The 16,804-nt window shown below is 30.8% G+C and overlaps 1 protein-coding gene across 1 annotated transcript; it reads left to right on the top strand.

Moving 5' to 3' along the window:
* Nucleotides 1-13,649: 13,649 nt before the first annotated feature.
* LOC143595134 (uncharacterized) lies at nucleotides 13,650-15,758 on the top strand. The gene is made up of 4 exons (XM_077074247.1): nucleotides 13,650-13,918; nucleotides 14,287-14,477; nucleotides 14,594-14,886; nucleotides 14,949-15,758. Exons 1-4 carry the CDS (start codon nucleotides 13,650-13,652, stop codon nucleotides 15,756-15,758), a joined length of 1,563 nt encoding a protein of 520 aa, XP_076930362.1.
* Nucleotides 15,759-16,804: the final 1,046 nt, after the last annotated feature.

Genomic DNA, 16,804 nt, shown 5'->3' with positions numbered 1-16,804 from the left:
GTTTATAAGTTCAGTACAAATATTATGTTTAAACGTTTTGAAACAAAACGGAATACCTTTAAACATTCTGACCAAAAAAGAACATCTTTAAACGTTCTAATACATTCAAAGAAGATTTGGGTGTTCAAAAAAGTATTGAAGTTCTGATAAAGTTTAGAAGTTCTAAGAAGTTCTGTGTGTTCAAACTGGTAAAGTTTAGAAGTTCTAAGAAGTTCTGGGTGTTCAAAACTGATAAAGATTAGAAGTTCTAAGAAGTTCTGGGTGTTCAGAACTTTTAAAACTAACAAAAAAAAAAATTAAACACCTGTAAACATGAAATTGAACATTGAAATCACTTCATATAATCTCATAATCATCAAACAATCGTCAATCTACCATTAATTTGATTATTGATTCGATCATATGAACAAAAAATGGAACGTTTGCAACTGGGTTTTCTCAAAACTCAAAATTGATTAATTGAAACTTCAAATTAATGATTACTTGGACCAATTTCAAAGTTTAATTGATCAATTAGTTCACAATTTCAATTTTAATTGGTCAATTTTATCAACTGACCTGTGAAAAAGGCGTGACTAGAAAGATGGTGTTCACGACGGTACCGTCGACGGTCGCGACAGTAGATGCAATCATTGGACGGTGACGGTGAAGGCGTACGGAATCGATGGAGCAGTGGAGCAGAGGATAGGAAACGGTCACGTGTTTTTTGAAAATCGATGATGAAGAAACTCGCGTAGCTATTGTATGATAAGGGATTATTGTATTTGATCCTTTATCTATATATATATATATATATTATAATATCAATTCTATTATAATAATAACCATCATTGTTTATTTAATTTTTATATGATGTTTAATTATTTAAATTTTCGTATAATATTCACAACTTTAAAGTGCGCGCCTTTTGCGAAATGCTCAATTTACAATATTTCGAATATACACTGAAATATTTTATATATATACGGTAAACGGATAAACCGTATGTTTACTTCACTTATTTATGTCCGGTGATACATTTTGGTCTTTCAACTTTTTTTTTTATTTAATTTTGGAACGGAATTTTGATGGGTGTTACAAAATATGATGAAAAATGCAAAACATATAGGATTGTTAATCAGTTTGTTAGAACATGGGGTGGTACAAACAATAACAATTATGCTAATGTGCATTTTTCCCTTGACATGAACATGGCTCCACGTAGTACTCACGAATCTTATAGTTTTGTTGGTTTCTTACTAATCTATTAAATCAACACAATTCTGCCACATGTCCTTCTACTAGGGTGTCCACCTAGGCCTCCATATCATCTCATTTCCATTCTAAGACTCTCTAATATGCTGCCATGTGTCATCTTAACCACAAAACTCAAAAAAAAAACCGGTCCATTTTCCATAACCCACAAATAATCCAACCACTCATTTTTCTCTCTAATCTCTATACGAACATACTAAACCTAATAATCCGCCGCTACTATTCTACTCTGTTTCCGGCCGTCATATTCCGAATTATCCATTATTCACCATGTTATTCTTCAATTCCATCTGTGAAAAGGCTACAATCGTTTGGATTCCGTTCAATTCATCGTTTGTCATACGAGATGCGATAAGGTTTTTTTCTCGCAATTGATGATTCCTATAACAGATCGATTCTCCGGTGAACATAATAAAGGTAATTAACAGACGATTTTTTCACCTTTAGATTCTTAATTTATAATAACATCCAATGAATATAGTCTGGCCAGTTTGTTTTGTTATGATAATTCATATAGTTAATTATCACAATTGACTTATTTCGGCCAAACTGTTAAAAACGTAATTTTATGTTTAATTATATTCTCCGACCATTTTTTTGATTTCTTCATAATTGCTTTTTATCTGGCCACACTGTTATAAACATAATTTTATGTTAAATTATATTTTCCGGGCAATTTTATATTATTTTCTTTACTCAACAATCATAATTGAACTCTTAATTGTTTTCCGGCCACTTTGTAATTTATGTTTTTATTTTCTACCAATTTCCGTTAAGATTTTCATTTTTTTCTGGCCAATTTCACATTTAATTTCCGGGCAATTTAAAATTATTTTCTGTAGTCAACTGTCATAATTGTACTCTTAATTGGTTTCCGGCCACTTTGTAATTTATGTTTTAATTTTCGATCAATTTCCGTTCACTGTTTGATTTTTTTCCGGCCAATTTACTATTTAATTAAAATTTAAATTACATATTAAATTATAATATTCATGTTCCAAATATAATATATTCTATGATTTATTACAAACATTAATGTACCTAACTGATTCCATGATTAGTTTACGTTTTGACTTAATTGTCAACTTCCTAATTTTTTAAGGTTTGGCTAAAATAACTGTATTTAAACAAATAATTTAATAATTAATGTTCTATATTTATTTTGATATTATAAATTACAATAAGTTATATATTCAGAAACAATACGTTATTTTTGGATATTATAATTTACAATAAACCGGTTGATTATATTCGATTTTATTTTAAGAAACTTTCTATATATAATATGTTTAACAAAATTAAAACTCTCTACATTCTACTATATAATATCTAATCACATATTAATTTTTCATAATCATAGCTCTTTTATCCCATTCGTATTTTCTTCCTTGTAAGTTTCTACACTTTTGATAATTGTGTTTAGTTTTCGGCCACTTTATTTAACTGTTTTATATTTCATTTTAAGCATATGTCAATGGAAGCTCAGACCTTTACCATGCTAAATGAGATTGATGTTCTCAAAACATCAACATCAACTCTTAAGGTTAGAGTTCTGAGGCTTTGGAGTATCAAAGATAACAAAAATGTCAACGAGGATTTTTTGATCGAGATGGTTTTAATGGATGAAGAGGTAACAGTGTATTTATTAATCTATATATATGTTAGACTTTCTACAGTTTTATCATTAAATAAATACTTATTTCTTTAATGAAAAGAGAATCGAATCCAAGCCACCGTTTACAAACAGGATATCTTTTGATTCAAAAGATTCTTGAAGGAAAGCTCTACTCTTACTATTGTTAATCCTAGCGTTGGTCTAAATGGATCAAACTAAAAAGTTATTGATTCTCCCAACAAATTAGTGTTTGGACCAAACACTCATGTTAATTCATGTCAGAAGTTTGAAGGTCGCATGTTTGGATTCAAAATGATTTCATTTGAATTAGTAATCAAGAAACAAATTTCTTTGAAGTCCACAACTGGTAAAATACTATTAGTATTCAAAAAAATTATTTATTCAATTTATCCTTAGATTTCCAGTTGATGTTTTACTTAATTTATTTACTTCTTTCTTTTAGATATAATTGGTCATGTGGTTCATGTTTTCAAGACGAATGTTTCAAACGTCAAAGACAAAAGTACAATGGAGGTATGTGATTTAAGGTACCACTATTTTTAGATATTTTATTTAAATAATTTTGTTAATTTACTTTATCTTGATTTTGAACACTTATTTGTATTTTAGTGGAAACTGTGTGTATCTCACGCTATGGGATCATTATGCATCCGAGCTCTCTAAATATGCCGTTGATCATTTTGATGAACCACATGCCGTTATTGTTCTTCAGTTTGGTAAGGTTAAGTATTACACCGGTTCTGATGGTAAAGGTAATAATGTTTACTGTTTTCAAGTTAATTGAAATATAAGCATATCACCTTAATCTAACTTAATCTAATTTATCACTCATTAATATTCAATTTTTGTAGAGAAAGTCTAGTGTCCAATTCTTTTAGATCTAATGTTAGCCGTTTGTTCATTAACGACTATTTATTTGAGATAGAAGAATACAAAAATAGGTATATTATTTTGTTTTCTTTATTTACTTTATTCTGTTTACTACATTAGATTTGGTTATTTAAATTTTAGCCCTTTTACTTTTTATTAAATGCGTAAATTTTAAATATGTAGTTTGGCCGAAATGCTGAATGGCAATGATGTCGCTATTCGTAAACCGATTCCAGTCAAGATGCTCTCTTCTATTGATGATGTGTTTTTGAAAGCTACAGATTTGTTTAACATTTGTGATATTTGTACCATTATTTCGTAAGTTAATTATTAAATTCACTATTTAAACCATTATATTGCATAATTTGTTTTTTACTTATTTGCAGCCTAAGAATATCATTATCCTTGGTACAATTAAGGTCATATGTCCATATACAGAGTGGTATTACATTGGCTGTAATACTTGTAGCCGTAAACTCATGGAAAATATTGGTGAAGGGGTAACTGGATATAAATGCAAAACAATAAGATGCAATGTGTTAGGTGTTGTTCCTACACCTAGGTATTTAGTGAAAACAAATTCAAATATTTATTTACAAAAATTTCAATATTCTGTTTTGCTTTGTATTAGCCTATTTTAAAATTTATATAGATTCAAGATAAAGATAATGGTTCAAGATTCGACTGGTGTTGTGTCGTTGACTCTCTTCGACAGAGATGCTAAAATACTAATCAACAAAATTGCAGCTGAATTGATTGATTCTCAAAAGCAGGTTTATTTTCAATTAGTATATTTAAAGATTTTTCTACATAATAGTTCACAATTTGAATTTTTAAGTTTATATTTTTTACTTCTATTTTTTTTACAAAATTAGGTTGAAAATGCTGGATTCCCTGCGGAGTTGGATTGTCTTTTAGAAAAGAAATTTTCTTTTAAAGTCAATATGGTAGAGTTCAATTTCAGAAATAGTGTGGAAGATTATGGTATAAACAAGCTTACTGATGACACTAATATTCTCACTGAATTGCAGAAAAGGCAGCATAGTCGTTTGGTAATTATTTAATACTAAATTCATTTTATAGTTAATGTAATTTCCATTAACAGAATTTTTGGTTACCCTTATAATTTTCAGCAAACCGATTCTAATTATGTTTCTTTGGGAGCTTCTATGTCGGAATTTCAATCATCCGGTTCTGTTTCCGTTAAGGTATATATGTTTGTTAAATATGATAATTCAAATTTATATATATAGGTGAAACAAACATTTGTGACATGATTGTGTCATGTTGATTACTTTATTAATAACAGAATTCGGATATTGGAGATAACCAGACTTCAAATTCAAATGTTGATGGTGACGATGTGCCAAATGAGGAAAAAGGAATTTCAACGTGTTCTGACGATAAACTTAAGAGAAAGTTGGTTGAAGTTTTTGAAGTTGACGATCAGCCTAGCATGTCTGCCACTAAGGTTAAGCCAAAGAGTTTTGAAGAGATTGAGAAGACCAATAAAGCATGTGATGTTACAGCTATTTTGACTCCTAAGTTGGAGAAGCATGCTAAGTGAACGGTTAAACTTTGGTTTGAAATTTATTCTGTTTTGTTTTACATCTTAAGTATTTGTATTACTTTTGGATATTTTATGTTTTGGTTTTTTAAACATGTGTTTTTTGAACTGACTATCTTTGCAAGTTGGTTGTTTAGTTTGATTTATCCTTATTTGAATGTTTGGTTATATTTCTGTTTGGAGTTATTTTTTTTAATGGTTGGTTTTTTGTTGTATATATAATCTATTAATAATGACTCTGCCATTTATTTTGAATGTCACACAAACATAATTTATATACGAAATTAATTTTTAAGTATATTAATTTGTGCTTTTTAACTTTGTTTTTCGTTAACACCTTATTTATATCATTTTGTTACATTTTCTATAACAGGTTTTTTTATTTAGTATTTGTGTTACACTTTTAAAAAACTGACTTAAATAACAAATAAATATAGATTCTATTAGACATATTAACAATATATGTTAACAATATATTGTTTGTATATATATATATATATATATATATATATATATCTTTATCAGATATTTAATTTAGAGTATAATTTGTTAAGAAAATACACTTTAAAAATAATTATATATTCTTAACAATATATTGTGTTTTAAACTTAGTAAGTTTTTTAAAAAAATAATTTAAATCTTAGAAAAAAATTAAATTTTATTATATCTAATTATATTCTAATTTATCAATATTTGTATATCATTTTAACTTGATTCATTTGAAATAGCCCATTACTTTAGTCCCATAAATATCTTCTTTTAACAATTTAAAAATTAACGACTCTTCAATTACATTTATGTTAATTATCATAATAAATTATATGTCTTCGATTTTTCAGTAGTTTATGTCGGCCAAGACGAACAGAGATTTAATCCACGATTTGCAGAACTTCGAAGTGTTTAATATTTAACTCAATATATGAAAAATGTAAGTATTATTTTATCTAATAATTTCATTGTGTTAATTGAAACTGTTCCTATGTATTTAGCCCTAATTTAAAGTGATCGAAGATTATTTTTAGCTAGAATCTTTACTTTTGTTGTTTAGGTTTTGGTTATAACCCTAAGTCTATTTAGTTAGTTCGTCTTCAACTTATTTAAACTTTATTATAATCTCCTTGCATGGTTTAGGCTGATAACTGTAATATTTTAGTGATTAAACAACCAGGATTGTTTATTAGCTTGGTAATATCAACTTATTTGTTGTTTATTCTTTGGTTTTTATTGTTATGTTTTAATGGATTTGTTTAATGTTTAATTAAGATTTTGGCATACAGATGTTTCTATTGGGCGTATTACTAAATACGGTGGAAAAAATTAAAAAATCATTTACTGTTTTTATATTAATTTTATTGCTTGATATTTGTTATTAATTTATATTTATTTTTTTAACAAAACAGATTGTTATTCCCACGGTTCGCATTTTCTATGATAATTCCAATAGACAGACGGTATGTATTTGTAAAATTGTAATTAACAACATATTTTATTCATTTTGTTAATTCTTCCATTATAGTTTAACTGCCACATCATATTCATTTAAGGTACTTCCATCTCAGTTCTGTCAAAGAATTTTTGAGCAAGGTGCTAATATGCACCCGGTTGTAGTGTATCACAAAGACAAATATTGGTTTATTCAAATTGAATTTATAAACGAAAGTTTTGTTTTTCAAAATGGTTGGAATCAATTTGTGAAAGACAATTGTTTGATATTTGGAGATGTTTTGGTTTTTGCTCCCGTTAATGAAAATGAATGGACATTCGTTTACGTTAGAGATAATCCAGATATAAATGACATGGTTCTTGATGCTGTGGTTCATTATCCCACTCTTAAATATCTTGTAAATAACGGTGTTGTTTTTTTTTAATAAATAGTGAACAATCTGTTTTGTAAATAAAAAGTGTTTTATTTAATTTTATTAATCCATTTCGTTTTATTTATAATTTATTGTAGCCATTGAGAGATGATCAAATAAAAAAATACTTTAGTTTAGAGCCAGGATATTATGAACAGATCATTGTTCAGTCTGCTGATGGAATGTTATGGAATTTATACATCCAATGCGTCAAACTAACTACTCCAAGATTTGCTTTCGCTGGTATGTGGGAAGACATGTCCGCTCATTGTAAACTGGCTGTCAATGATTATTTGGTGTTTCAACGTCTTCAAGGTACGTGGACATTTAGAATGTATGTTTTTAATAGCAGTGGTATTGAATGTCTCAATTTCAATGATGACTTTGTATACAACGGTCCGACCAATCATACCAAGTACGGTTATGTTCCAATGGTGACAGAAATTGAAAGTGATGATGAAAATGAACAACACCTACAACTAGAAGGTAGTTATTTTCATTTTCTTTTATCTTATAATTTTTATTACAGTTTATATTATTAATACATTGATAACTTAAATTCATATTTATAGGAGTTGATGTTGGTGTGGAAGATGTTGATGAGCCGGTTTTGGATATTATTGTTCCTCATGTTCAGATTGGAAGTTTGGCTGTTTTCGAGTACAACGCCGCTACTCATTCGTTGATACTCACTCATGTTGGTGGTTAATTATGAACATTTTTATGATGGGCTGTTTTTGATGTTTATACTTTATGTTTTAGTCCGTACACTTTTCTAACCGTTTATATTTTATGTTTATCTGTATGCTTTTGTAACCAAATGACTTATTTAGGTTTGTTTATGTATGGTTTGTATTATGACTTTATGACATTTTATTATTATTATTATTATTGTTGTTTAATACAAATACTTATAATTTAAGTATTCACAAATAGTAAGAATTCAATTATCAAGAATATCATAAAAGATTCTCACATATTAACATCATAAATTTGTTTATTTTGGTCCATATATTTATTTTTTAATTATGATTATATTACCCTACTAAAATAAACTTTACCTAATGTATACCTTACCTTATTGTTTCCTTTAAAATGAATATAAATTACATTATTATTTGTCTATATATAGACATATAAATCATTATAATCTCCAACAATCAAACATATTAATTTTTTTTCTTTTGGATTATTGTTATACATTTCTTCCTCAAGAAAATAAGTTAAGTATCGTTTGTTCAAACAGGTTAGGTACAAATTTTTTCATTGATTTTGAGTTGGATTAGTGTTTGTCACAATGTATGTTTAACATAAATTTTCTGTAAATTTGTGGTTATTTCACAGATACATATTTCCCAGGTTTGGTTTTTACAATTTAATCTTGGTCATCTTTATCAATAAATATAAAAAAACTGTGTTTTTTTATCAAAATTCTTAATAATATATATACTTTATTCCGCTATTTCAAATGATAATGAGTTTCATTTAGAGTCATGTTATCTAATGGTGTTTTGAGTGTTTAATCTATAATACTCCATGTTTTTATCGTAGGGTTTGTTCAAGTCGACTTAAGTCACGTGTAAGGTTTGTCTGCTATATTTTTTTCAGCATGTCCACATCCAAAAATAAACGAAAAAAGGAAGTGTCTTCATCTTCTCAAAATAAGCTAATTAACCTTGGTATGTTATAAAATATAAGTTGATTATACCCACTTAAGAAATGTTATATTGTATATATTTTGTTTAAATAACCAATAATGTGATTTTTGTAATTTATATTATCTTTATAATGTAGTACAAAGTCAATGATTACCATTGTCTTCCATTTCCAATAATGCAAATTACATGGATTATCAACCAACACGGATTGTCAGTCTACCATATCATTTAAACCGAAACCACATTGAAACTTCAAGTGTCCACTCTTCGAATGTACAAAACAACGGTTAGTATATAAAAACATTTTACACAAAAAATATACTATATATATTATTTACAAATCGTGTTTAGTTTAATTTACTTAGCTTAAATATTGATATTATTAACTTTCAAATTTCAAGACCCTCAAACATGTTCACCATCTATGAATCATGCGGCTTCCAAAAGAAAAGAAAGACGATTAATTTTAGATGCTAAAACAACTGCTTCAGTTGACAGGAAGAAAAGTGGTCTGCAGAAGAAATCCTCAGGTATTTTGTGTTTTCGTTATACGTTTTTTTTAAATTAAGCACTTATATATGGTTTATATTTCTTTTTAAGTAACCAATAATGCTAATTTATTAATTTTTAATATGTATAAATTTAGGCCAAAGTCAACATTTACCATTGTCTACCATTTCCAATACTACAAATTACATGGATTATCAAGCAACACCGATTGTCACGCTACCATATCATTTAAACGGAAATCAATTTTCAAATTACAACGCAAACCAAACCCCGAGTATGTAAACTGTAATACATTATTATTTTTTAGTAAAACATTTTTGGAAATGAAAACTAAATTTTACTCTGTTTAATTCAGGTGGTTCTAATGTACCAATTTTATGTTCCGAAAATAATATCCACCGTTTATGTTCTCTTGCAAATTCTAATCCGCATACAACACATTCCTTCTTAAATTCTTGTGTCCCTGGTATGTTAATAAAATGTTGTTCACTATATATTTTGGTTATCAGTTATTCTTTCTCATGTTTATGTTTAATATGTAAAATTATACAGTTAATCGGATCTTCGACACTTTGCGAAATATTCCCTCATCAACACATGTAACGCGTTACATCTAATAAGGAGAATGTGTCTCCATCAACAACTTCAAATTTATACTCTTCAAATGTAGTAAACAACAGTAAGTATTTAAAAAAATTTCACACAACTACATATACTCTTTAAATTTATTCATTGGTTTTAAAACACTTGCTTAGTCTTAAATATTGATATTCTTACCTTTAATTTCAAGATCCTGAAACATGTACACCATTTGTGATCTCTGCTGCGTCCAAAAGGAAAGAAAGAAGATCAATTTTAGATGCCAAAAGAACTGCTTCAGTTGACATGAACAAAAGTCGTCTACAAACTACCTCTTCAGGTATATTCTGTTTTCTCTATAAGTATTATTCTCATTTTTTTTAGTTATTTTATATAAATGAAAACTTACATGTTAATGGTCGTCTAATTTTTTGAAATGTGTATTTGTCGGAATTATTTTTACTACCTTTATAATAACTTTTATTTATTTAATTATTAACAGGTCGCCTATTTGGAAGTAATGTTCATGAAGGATTAAACACGTCTTCTGTTGTTGATGATATTCCCGAGTCATCTAGGACCTTTCGTAGAAGGTCAAGAAAAAGAACTCCTATATGTAAGGCCCTATTACCCGTAGCCCTACTTTGGTGTTGGATTTACTCATATACGCAGTTCTAAATATCAGAGTTAATTAAAACATTCGCGAAATATAAAAATTTCATAAGACATTTCATAACAAACCTTAACTTGTCTTAAAACAACATCTCGTCTTTCAAATTAAACAAAACATTAAACTTAAACGTCTTGAGTCTTCCGATGCCAGCCTCTTATTCAATGCCACGTGTCCCCTCAAGCGAGCTGCCTCATCCTACTCACCTGCGTGCATACTAAAAGTCAGCTACGCTGAGTGAGTTCTAGTTAATCACATAACATACAATACATTCATAACTACATACTTTCGTTCATATTATACATACTTACCTTCGCACTTTCTTTCGTATACTTACCTTACGTTTTAAAGAGCATTACGCCTTATAACCTTCGCATATATTATTAGGATATGCAACCCTTTAACCTTCGCATATATTATTAGGGTATGCAACCCTTTAACCTTCGCATATATTATTAGGGTATGCAACCTTTTAACCTTCGCATATATTATTAGGGTATGCAACCCTTTTTCCTTTGCATATATTATTAGGGTATGCAACCCTTTGACCTTGTCTTACCTTTCATTATCCTATCCATACAATTAATACCATACACAACATAATCGTACATACTCCATTATTCACATACACATTTCATACATACTACACTATACTTGCCTTAACAATACGTGCAATACCCGAAGGTCGTTCACGTACTGCCAAGCATACATACATAACTATCACATTTGTTATTAAGACATAAACTTACCATTTAAGGTAAGTGTATTAACATTCACATCGAGTATGCACACAGCCCCGAAAACATAACAAGGAAGTGGGGCTAGAAACTCACCTGAATGAGGTTACGTTCACCATTAATAGTTATTCCCTTCTTGAGCTGTGCACGGCTAACTGTGTAATATTTACATGTATCATTTAGCTATTGCTACTCATATCGTACTTCTATCTTTATATAACCCACAACGAACGGGGGTCCGGGGGCAGCGCCCCTGGCAGCGGGGTTCTAGGGGCGGCAGCCCCTAGCGGGGTCCAAGGAGTAGAGTCCCTGGCTGGGGTTAAGGGGCAGGTCAGCTTGGAAAAATTTTATTTTCATTAACTTACTTATCACATTTTCCATTAACATTTTAAATCATTTTCTAAGTTGGGCTTGTTATTTATTTTGATGAGTTATGGACTTAAAGTCTGTGGAATCAGTAAGGTCAGGCCCCAAACTGTCCATTAAAGCACTTAAGCCCACTAGGATCAGGCCCAAACATAAACTGGGTTAGCCGAGAACTCTAAACAGAGAACCCTTGTTGACTGAGAACCCAAGTTTGACCGAGATCTCTTGTTGACCGAGATCTCGTGTTGACCAAAAACATGAGATGACCGAGAACCCTGTCACCAAGAATCCTTAATCCTGGCCGAGAACCCCCAGTTTGGACCGAGAACCCTTAGCTTGGGCCGAGAACTCTCAGGTCAGGTGTGTTCAGCTTACCCTTCGACCTCTATCATTTTTACCCAGCTTAGCTAACTGTTCTAAGGTTCATATCATGATCTTGACCATTTTTCTCTATCATTCATACCCGTTTTGCACCCGTCATCATTACGGCTTCAAGATCTAGCCCGTTCTAGCCATAAAGTTTAAACCTTTATTGTGTTAAAACGTTCTAGGTTAGTTATAGGGTTCCTTTATGAACCGTTAATACCTATGAGTCCGTTTTATCCATTTTAATCATCAAGTTTGTATTTTTATGAAACATCTATACCCGATCTACTCGAGGTTCAAGTTTCATGGCAAAACGTTCATAAAAATGTAACCTTTAATCATGGAAAACAAACTTTTGGATGTTTCTAGGTTACGGTTTAGCTCGATGTTCAATGATGATCTTGTATCTAGCTTGGGTAATCACTATCTAGCGTAATCGGCTTGGTTTTGACCTTGGATCCCGTTTCCTCTCTTGCAGCCGATTATGGGAGGTTTGTGTGTGTTATGGAGGTGTAGAGAGAATAAGAAGGATAAGTTGGATGAAAATGGAAAGATTTAGGGTTTAAGGGGTATTTATACTTCCTTAAGCCCATGGACCTAAGGCCCATCTTTCCTTTTTAGTCCATGATTAATCCATCTAAATAGCTTACTTATCTTACCATCCTTATTATTATATTATTATTTACTTATTAACTCAAGTAACTTTTCCGTCATAACGAGTCAATATTCATTATTATTATTATTCGAAATTTGGGATGTTACACTATAGTACCTATACCTATGGCTGATTTAAGTGAGCATGCTACATTTGTTGGTTATCAAAATGTTTTAGATGTTTATAAAGGAAAATCATCAGGTATAATATATATTTCCTATTTTTATTTCAATCAATTATTATGTGTTTATCTACACTAAGTAACTACATATCATGATATACTAATGTGTAGAATATGTTGATCATGGAAATCAATCCGTTATGTGTCCAAGTTGCAATGCATTGTTGTGGAAAGCCGAAGTTAACAGACCAAGTAGTACTAATGAAGAAGGAGCTTTTCCCCTTTGTTGTTATAATGGAAAAGTCGAACTTCCCGATGTTAGACAACCAGATGAAAGTTATCTTCAATTATTTCGTGGTGAAAGCGCCATCAGTAAATACTTCTTGAAAAACATTAGACGTTTCAATTCGATGTTTTCGTTTATGTCTATGGGAGGAAAGATTGACCATTCCATAAATTGAGGCAATGCGCATTATACGTTTCGACTTAGCGGTGAAAACTATCATTGTCTAGGAAGTCTTTTACCGTTAGATGGACGTAAAGCACAATTTTCTCAACTTTACATTTATGACATGGAAAACGAGATTTCAAATCGTCGTGTATTTGGGTATATACTTTAACTATATTCTTCTACTTTAGTTATCATATTTTTGTTTTAGTTTAATTTTTATTGTATTTAATCAAACTATATATTTTTTTATGGGAAGCTAAAATAATTCAAAGGTCGATGACCAAGAAAAGCATATTATTAATTATTTGAAGACAATGTTAGATTCAAATAATCATTTGGTCCAAGCTAATCGAATGGTACGCGATTGTTTTGAAGAAAACCCACAACTAGATTTGAAGTTACGTATTATTGGAACAAGACAACATGATGCCAGACAATATAACTTACCATCCAGTTCTGAAGTTGCTGCTTTAATCGTTGGCGATATTGGTGACGCTATTGATAACCGAGATATAATTGTTACGAAGAAGTCTGGTTCGTTAAAGCGTATCAGTGAACTTCATCCATCTTATACACCTCTTCAATACCCGTTATTCATCCTTTTGGTGAGGATAGTTATCAGGTTAATATACTTCATAAGAATGTTTCGTCTTCATCAACCGCAACACGCAAGAAGGTTACAATGCGTGAGTTTTTTGCTTATCGTATTCAAGATAGGCCAAATACGTTTTCAACCATGTTAAATGGTAGGCGTTTGTTTCAGCAAATTTTAGTTGATAAATATACGATGATTGAGGCTCAAAGATTACATTTTATATGCGGTAAACAACATGAACTTAGGTGCGATACTTACCAAAGTTTACGAGGTATGCAAGCTGTTGGAAATACTAATGTTTCAACGGCTGGTCAACGTGTTATTCTACCATCTTCATTTACTAGCGGTGCAAGATATATGATGCAAAATTATTTAGACGCTATGTGTCTTTGTAGATGGTTCGGGTATCCCGATTTTTTCATAACCATAACATGTAATCCCAATTGGCCAGAAGTTAAAAGATTTCTTAATGATACAAAGTTAAACTCGGAAGATAGACCTGATATATTATGTCGGCTTTTCAAGCTCAAGCTTGATGCAATGATTAAATTGAAGGATAAGTCTTTGTTTGGAAGGGTTCAAGCAGGTAATTTTATTTAATTTTATGAATATACAATTATAATAGAAGACCTACTTGTATGTTATAAATGTTAATAATATTTATATGTTGTTGAATATTTACTTTTATTATCATTATTGCAGTTGTTTACACGATAGAGTTTCAAAAAAGGGGTCTGCCGCACGCCCATATTTGCATATTTTTGCATCCGGGTAGCAAGATTCATAATTCAAAAGATGTAGATAAATTTATTTCTGCTGAGATCCCAAACAAAGACAGTGATCCAGACCTATACAAGATTGTATCTGATCATATGATTCACGGTCCATGTGGTGATGCTAACCCGAAGTGCACCTGCATGGTAAACAAAAGATGCTCCAAAAATTTTCCTAAAATATTTAATGATGAAACAACTGTTGATTCAAACGGTTTTCAGGTATACAAAAGAAGAGATTACGGTCAATATGTTATTAAGTCAGATATAATTATGGATAATAGAACTGTCGTTCCATACAACAAGACTCTAATAAAAAATTTCAAGCACATATTAACGTTGAGTGGTGCAATCAAGATGGATCTATAAAGTATTTGTTTAAATACATTAATAAGGGTCCAAACCGAGCAACAATTTCGCTTGTACAAAATAACAATGGTGATAACCAAGATCCTAATTTAGATGAAATCAAAGCGTTTTATGATTGCAGATATGTATCTGCATGGAGGATATTCGCATTTGACGTGCATTATAGGTTTCCGTCTGTTATGAGGCTTGCTTTTCATTTACCTGGTGAACAACAGGTAATATATGGTGCTAACGAAGATATTGAAGATATTTTAAACAAAAAAACTAATGCTTCTTCCATGTTTACCGGTTGGTTTGAGTGTAATAAGAAGTATAGCCTTGCAAAGACTCTCACATACGCTGAGTTTCCAACAAAGTATGTTTGGAAAAAACAAGGTCGTAAATGGGAACCTCGGCAAAGGGGTTTTGCAATCGGTAGAGTTCATGCTGTTCCAGCCGCATTCGACGAAGCTTACTATCTAAGAATATTATTAAATAAGGTTAAAGGGCCTAAATGTTTTGAAGATATTCGAACAGTTGATGGAGTTGTGTGTGAAACTTTTAGAGATGCATGTTACAAAAGAGGTCTTTTAGATGATGATAAGGAATACAAAGAAGCAATTGAAAAAGCAAGTCACACTTCTACCAGATATTATTTAAGGAATTTATTTGCTACAATGTTGATTACTTATAGTTTATCTAGACCTCATTTTTGTTTGGGAAAGTACTTGGCAACTTTTAGTTGATGATATTCTATACAAACAACAAAAAGATCAAAACAACCCTGGTACGATTTATGTTTTTTTTAATTTTCAATTATTCCAAATATCTAACATCAATTAATTTTTATATTATATTAATTTTAGTTGGTTATTATATTTGTCACACCCCGACTAGGTAGTTGCGGAAGCGTAATACGGGATTGTAACAGATAACACTTGTATCAGCCACATTGTTTATAAAAAAATTCAACAACTAAATTACATCATATTACATTGGTATGTACTATGTTTACAAACTAGATGAGAATCACATAACCGGTTTACGAGCTTCTTATTCAATATTATATATATCTGCGTCTATTCACAGCTATTCAACTTCATTCCTAACACCAAGAACGTAAGCAAATCATTCCACCTTTGTTTTACCTGAAAAGCATGTTAAAACGGGTCAACTACGTCTAGTTGGTGAGTTTCAAGTTTCACGAGTATCAACGAAATCAGTATACGAGTTCGTAAAGTTTACAGTGTGTATGTATACATGTATGTGTATGATGTATTATACTAAGCCACAAGTGAAACCGAAACGAGCTAAAACACATGGCCACCCCTGCCCATGCACTCCCGTTGGCATTTAACAGCCACTTTGCCCCAAGTATGTACTATGTCTAACACCACATAGCAGTATGTAAGTTTAAATGACAATGTGCAACTGGGTTAACATGTTCCGGCATACCCCACCGGCTCTGTCAGTTGGGTTTGTCAAACCGATAGTACTATCCACACGTCACCGGCACGAAGTTAATCACTTGTGTTTGTGGGGACTTTCAAGTGTTAGTACTTTGATAATCCACATCATCACACATTTTCAAGTATATAAGTATATGTAAACATGCTTTCAACCCCAAAAGTTCGTAACACAGTTTAGAAAGTGGGGGGGGGGGGGTCGTGAAACTCACCTTATCGTAGTTCGCACAGAAATTATGTATCAATAGGTCAGGTGCCTCGCTTATAGCCTGATTCCTATAAACGGTATCGTACTGTTAATACTAGTACAGTGTTTAAACCAAATC

The sequence above is a fragment of the Bidens hawaiensis genome, unplaced genomic scaffold (assembly GCF_021521415.1).
Source record: "Bidens hawaiensis isolate Kalapana, Puna unplaced genomic scaffold, B.hawaiensis_p1.1 tig00044707_1, whole genome shotgun sequence".
Classification (NCBI taxonomy): domain Eukaryota; kingdom Viridiplantae; phylum Streptophyta; class Magnoliopsida; order Asterales; family Asteraceae; genus Bidens; species Bidens hawaiensis.
Note: the sequence above shows the minus strand (reverse complement) of the source record. Positions and strands in the feature narration are given on the sequence as shown.